At 42.6% G+C, this 5,835-nt stretch overlaps 1 protein-coding gene across 2 annotated transcripts in view; it reads left to right on the top strand.

The window, feature by feature from the left end:
- Positions 1-4,953, top strand: part of Cfap206 (cilia and flagella associated protein 206) — a 39,575-nt gene extending 34,622 nt beyond the window's left edge. For both annotated transcript variants that reach the window (XM_029533394.1, XM_029533393.1), the window contains exons 12-13: positions 412-555; positions 4,512-4,953. In XM_029533394.1, the coding sequence (XP_029389254.1) occupies positions 412-555; positions 4,512-4,742 (375 nt within the window). In that variant the 3' untranslated portion in view covers positions 4,743-4,953. The remainder of the gene's footprint in view (positions 1-411; positions 556-4,511) is intronic.
- The last annotated feature ends 882 nt before the right edge of the window (positions 4,954-5,835 follow it).

Here is a 5,835-nt window from a genome sequence, read left to right as displayed (position 1 = left end):
TGTCCTGGAACTCACTCTGTAGACCAGGCTGGCCTCGAACTCAGAAATCCACCTGCCTCTGCCTCCCAAGTGCTGGGATTAAAGGCGTGTGCACCACTGTCCCGATCCTTTGTACTTTTTAAATCCACAGCTGTTCTTCAGTGACCTTCAGTGACCTTCAATACCCATGGAAGTGGGATTTCTCCCTCTGTCTCCCATAGAGTCCTTACTGTCTTATTTAATTACCATTTACTTCTATTCTAACAATAAAATTATCTTTTATCTTAATTATCTTTTTACTATGCTTTTATCTACTCCACTGTATCATGAGTGTTTCCTTAGTGTCTTGGCAGTTTCAGCTGAATAATTTTAGTTATCTGTACATGGCGTTTACTGTTTATAACTGCTAATTACAAACTTGTGTTTCTTTAGATGAGAGATGTTGACAAGCATTATATAAAGCCAATTACAAAGTGTGACAATGGCACACAGACAGATACACATATATTGCCACCCACGACCATGAGAACATATGAGTGGAACGAATGGGAACTAAGAAGAAAAGCCATAAAACTGGTTTGTAACAGTGCTTCCTAAATTGTTCATAAGCTGGCTGTGGGGTGTGTGTGTGCGTGTGTTTGACGTTGTTACCCATAGAGTTGGTAAGTTAAACTGTTTATATCAAAGAAATAAGTCCTACACAGTTCCCTGCAGACAAAGGAGTAATTAGCATGATTTATAAGTTGCCAGCGTCCTGTTTAGTAAGGTTGTGTTCTAATTTTAGACCTGTATAGACATATGGAAGAATGAGCCCACTCTTGACTAACACCCTCCAGGTACTAAACAGAGACACTTGCTCTTTCCTTCCTAGTTTTAAAAGCATTTTCCAGGCTGGGGAGATGGCTGAGTGACCATTGTCACGTCTGCAGATGTCCTAGGTTCAGTTCCAGGCACACACTTGTGCAGCTCAAGTTGCCAGCTCCAGGGAATCTGACTCTCTCATCTGGCCTCTGGAAGCCCTCAAACACAAGTACACATACACATAAGTAAAAACCGGAATAAATCTTAAATATAAAAGAATACCTTTTCTCCAGCTCTGGTGGTGCAAGCATGTTCTTTCAGCTACTTGGAAGTCTGCCTAGGTAAAGGGCAAGTTTATGGGCAGCCCACAAGAACCTATGTTAAAGATATTGTGCATATGTGTGTGCATGTGTGTAGGTGTGTATGTGTTGTGTGTGTATGTGTGTTGTGTGAATGTGGATGTGTTGTGTGCCTATATGTGTGTGGTGTGTGTATGTATGTTGTATGTATATGTGTGTGTGTGGTGTTTATGTATGTGTGTTGTATATGTATGTGTGTGTTGTGTATGTGTGGTGTCTATATGTGTGTTGTATGTGTAGCTTATATATATTGTACATGTATGATGTATGTTGTGTCTGTTGTGTATGTATGGTGTATGGTGTGTGTATATGTGTGTGTTGTATATATGGGTTGTATGTGTTGTATTTGTGAGATGTGTGTGTTGTATATGAGTGTGTGCGATTCGTGGTAGTATGTAAATATGTGCTGTGTGTGTATTTGTGTATGTGATTTAGGTGTGTATGTGTTTTGTATGTGTGTGTTGTGTGTGTGTATGTATGTGTATTGTGTTATGTGTGTGTGATATGTGTGTGTATTTGTATATGTTGTGTGTGCGTGTGTTGTGTATGTATGTATGTGTGTGTGCGATATGTATGTGAATGTGTTTTGGGTATGTGTAGTGTGTGTGTGTGTTTGAGTGCTGTGTGTATGTGTGTTGTTGTGTATTAAAGGCTACAAACATAGCTTAGAAGTAGAGCACTTGCCTAGCATCCCCGAGTTAAAGCAATGTACCAGAAAGCAAAACAAAAACAACAGCAACAGCACAGTCTATTCCTCCCTCTACTATTTTTAACCTGCTCAATTAAATCACAGAAATTGTAGTATCCCCGCCCCCTTTAGGATAGGTTTTTACCATGTAGCCCAGGCTGGCCTGCAATTCAACATGCCTTAACCTCAGCCTCCTGGGTGTTGGGGTTACAACTATATATGCCCCATGCCTGCCCGCAGTCTGTTAGACACGTCCTTTCCTAGCCTATGGATTCTGGGTCACTCACATCATAGGCGGTGCCTACTCCTAAAGCCGTCATTGAAGCTTTGAATTTCCCACTTGCCTCATTAAAAAAGATCTTATTTAAGACAACAAATGTTTGTTGTATTAGTATCATTTACTGTACCATGGGTTTCTTGCCGAATCACAAGGTAGGGATAGATAATTACCTAATGAGTTACTTTTTTCATAGCAGTCACAGAATACCCAACAAACTCAAAGGAGGGAGGGCGTATGGCATCTATGTGATAAAATCACTTATGCCTGTAACCTTAATGTGTTTTATCCACCATTCTACTGAAATGGTGAAGTAAAATGTGAAAAGACAGAAAGCTTGCAGACTTAAAATGCACTTGGGGGAGCTGTGGCGAAGGCTGTCCTAGTAGGGAAGGCTCTTGCCCCCAAAGCCGGAAGACCAGAATTTGGGAACCACAAGCCTACGTGAAAACATAAAGGCTGGCCTCAATGGCACACTCTGCTGCCATCCCCAGTGCCCACAGGAGATGGGAGGTGGAGCCAGGAGACTTCCCGGAAGTTGGCCTGGCTTATGCAGTAGCAAAGATACACAGAGAGAACTTCACCTCGACCAACCTTTGGCTTTGACTCAGAGGGGAAATAGTAGTTAGAATTTTTTAAGAATTTGAAGTGTGTTAAAGCGGGTCTTTTAATCCTGGTGGGTTGAACCGAAAGAAGATGGGTGTTTAAATAAGACTGGGCAGAAAAGCGCCAGCCCTGGTGGGGACAGCAAGGTTTGAAGGCAAAGGATACACAGAATCTTACTGCTCTCGCTGTGCACTGATGCTGCCAAGTGAACGCGTCCTTCAGAATGTTCTATAGTGGACAATCTAATAACTTGATTGGTCTCGTCTAGGGCTACAAGCCCGAGGCGGAGCACTTACATAGCATGTGTGAGACCTCGAGTTCTAATCCCAGCACAAAAATATCTGTTTATGTAACAAGTCCCTTGGAATAGTAAAATTATTCTATCAACAATAATGAGATGACATAGTCTTATTAATGTGGACTGGGGAGGGCATATATATGTAAGGGAAGAGATTTGGGTCTTTGATGGTTCAAATTCTGGATTATTTCGGTCTGTTCTCCTTTACTCTGTGCTCTTGTTACCCACTGATATTTTTCTTACCCTTTTCCAAATTGTTATTATTTCTTATCCTCCTCTGCTTTCTTTGTGGGGCTGAGAATCAAGTTAGGGCTTTCCACGAGCTAGTCAACCTTGAGTCCACGGAGTTATGGCTTCTAGTCCCCATCCTCCATAGCCTATGCAATCTGTCTAGTCTCCTGTTTACCAGTTAATAGAAGTAAGCAAGATGAAAAATGTGTAAGCTGAAACCAGATCTTCATATTAGCAGCATAGTGTGAAGCTCATTTTAAACTCGCTATAAATCTTAACTTTCTCGTATGGTCCGTTGCAACCCAATCGTGTGCGTTTCTCTTCAGCTCAGCCTCAGGATGTCACAGGTTTTCCTACTTTGTAAAGGATTCTTATGTTTATTCTGTTCTTGATTTATTTTAGTGTTCCAATGTTTTGTAGAAAAGTGAGATATTTGGACCATCAGGATAATTGAGAAAGTTACCATGCAAGCTGATAAATTCAATCTCCAGAACCTGACACCAGGAGTTTTCCTCTCTCTTCCACTCTCTTAGTTAGGGTTTCTATTCCTGCACAAACATTATGACCAAGAAGCAGTTGGGGAGGAAAGGGTTTATTTAGCTTACACTTCCACACTGCTGTTCATCACCAAGGAAGTCAGGACTGGAACTCAAGCAGGTCAGGAAGCTGGAGCTGATGCAGAGGCCATGGAGGGATGTTCCTTACTGGCTTGCTTCCAGAGCTTGCTCAGCCTGCTCTCTTATAGAACCCCAGACTACCAGCCCAGAGATGGTACCACCCACAAGGGGACCTCCCCCCTTGATCACTAATTGAGAAAATGCCTTATAGCTGGATCTCCTGGAGGCATTTCCCCAACTGAAACTCCTTTCTCTGTGACAATTCCAGCTGTGTCAAGTTGACACAAAACTAGCCAGTATGTCCACATTCACACCATGGCAAGCACATGCCTGCAATCATACCATACACATCCTCCCCATCCTCAACCTCCTCCTCCTCCTCTTCCTCCTCCTCCTCCCCATCTTCCTTCTCACCATCCTCCCCATCCTCCTCCCCATCTCCATCCTCCTCACCATCATCCTCCCTACCTTCCTACTCATCCTTAGTCTCCCCATCATCCTCACCATCCTCAGCCTCCCCGTCATCATCCTCATCATCATAGAAAATGTTTTATGTATTTGTGAAATGGGAAATTAATAGGCAAATATTAACTAAATGCCTGATTTTTTACATTATTTTTTAAGAGAAACATTATTCCCTATTTTCTCTATCTAGGCTAATTTGCGCCAGAAAATTACTCATTCTGTCCAGACCGACCTTAGTCACATGAGAAGAGATAACACCTCACAGGTGTACCCTTTGAAGGAGGCTAGCACCCAGTCCAAGAGAGAAGGCGGCACCCGCGTGCCCAGGCCTCAGATTTTCATAGCTGGCCTTCGTGGGGGACAGAGCAAAACCACCTACGGGGTAAAGGTGAACTTAACCATGGCAGTGGACGAAACCTAGAGATGGACGTCTACCAGAAGCGGCTCCTTAATGAGACAGATGAACAGGTTTAAAGTACTGTATGTGTATAAAGCTGATTTGTGGGGTTGGCACAGTCACTGGTTGTGTGAGTGCGTACTAGGGCCCCATATCCTGCCTGACTGTTATGCAAATCTAAAAGCAGTATCTGTAGTACATTTTTCGTTTTATTAAAATTGACAAGTAAAACTCTGTCCCCTTATTTGTTTTATATTTTAGACAAAGTTTACAGCATTAAGATTGGCATTGCCATGTCAGCTACGTAGCAGTATGCTTGTCACTGGACTAGAGGCTGCTTCTGAACCCCTACAAAATGTTAAGCCCTGATACTCTGAACCGCAACGCTCTGCTTCATTGCTCTTCAGTGATGACAGATTTCTACATCATGAGCCTTGCTATCATTCATATGCTGCCTTTTAAAAGCTGGAGAACTGATATTTATATTTGAATTTTGGGGTCCTTGAAAAAGAAATCAGAAATTTTGCTAACACTGGCTGGCATTCCAGCTTGGTCCTTTCACGCTCTCTGTTGTCTGCCTCAGAGCCTGCTGTGGCTTAAGCGCCTCCCACTTCACACTCTGTGGCCTTATTTGGCTCATAAGCGGTTGGGTTTTCAGCTCCTGAGAATTCCAACTCTTTAGAGGTATATACTTCTAATACCAGCTAATTGATAAGGCATATATGATGGGGCAGGGATATGGCTCAGTTGGTAGAATACTTGTCTAGCATACTCTCGGCCTTGGGTTCAGTCCCCAACACTGCATAAATCATGCGTGGTGCCACACAGATAAATAATCTCAGCATATGGACAGTGGAGGCAGGAAGATCACAAATTCAAGGTTGTCATTGGAAATATAGCAAACATGCAGCTGACCTAAAATGTGGAACTCTTGTCTCAAACAACCAACCTAAAAAACAGACAAAAAAAAAAAAAAAAAAAAAAAAAAAAAAAAAAAAAAACCCCAAAGGCCTTAGTCTTTGGTGTTGTCTCTCAGACTGTGCTTTCTGTCACGCTCTTGGGTGGAGGGCAGTTGGTGACACTCCCCAGCCATGCCCGCTTTGGCTTGTTTGGACCC

The sequence above is a fragment of the Mus pahari genome, chromosome 22 (genome assembly GCF_900095145.1).
Source record: "Mus pahari chromosome 22, PAHARI_EIJ_v1.1, whole genome shotgun sequence".
In the NCBI taxonomy this organism is placed as follows: domain Eukaryota; kingdom Metazoa; phylum Chordata; class Mammalia; order Rodentia; family Muridae; genus Mus; species Mus pahari.
Note: the sequence above shows the minus strand (reverse complement) of the source record. Positions and strands in the feature narration are given on the sequence as shown.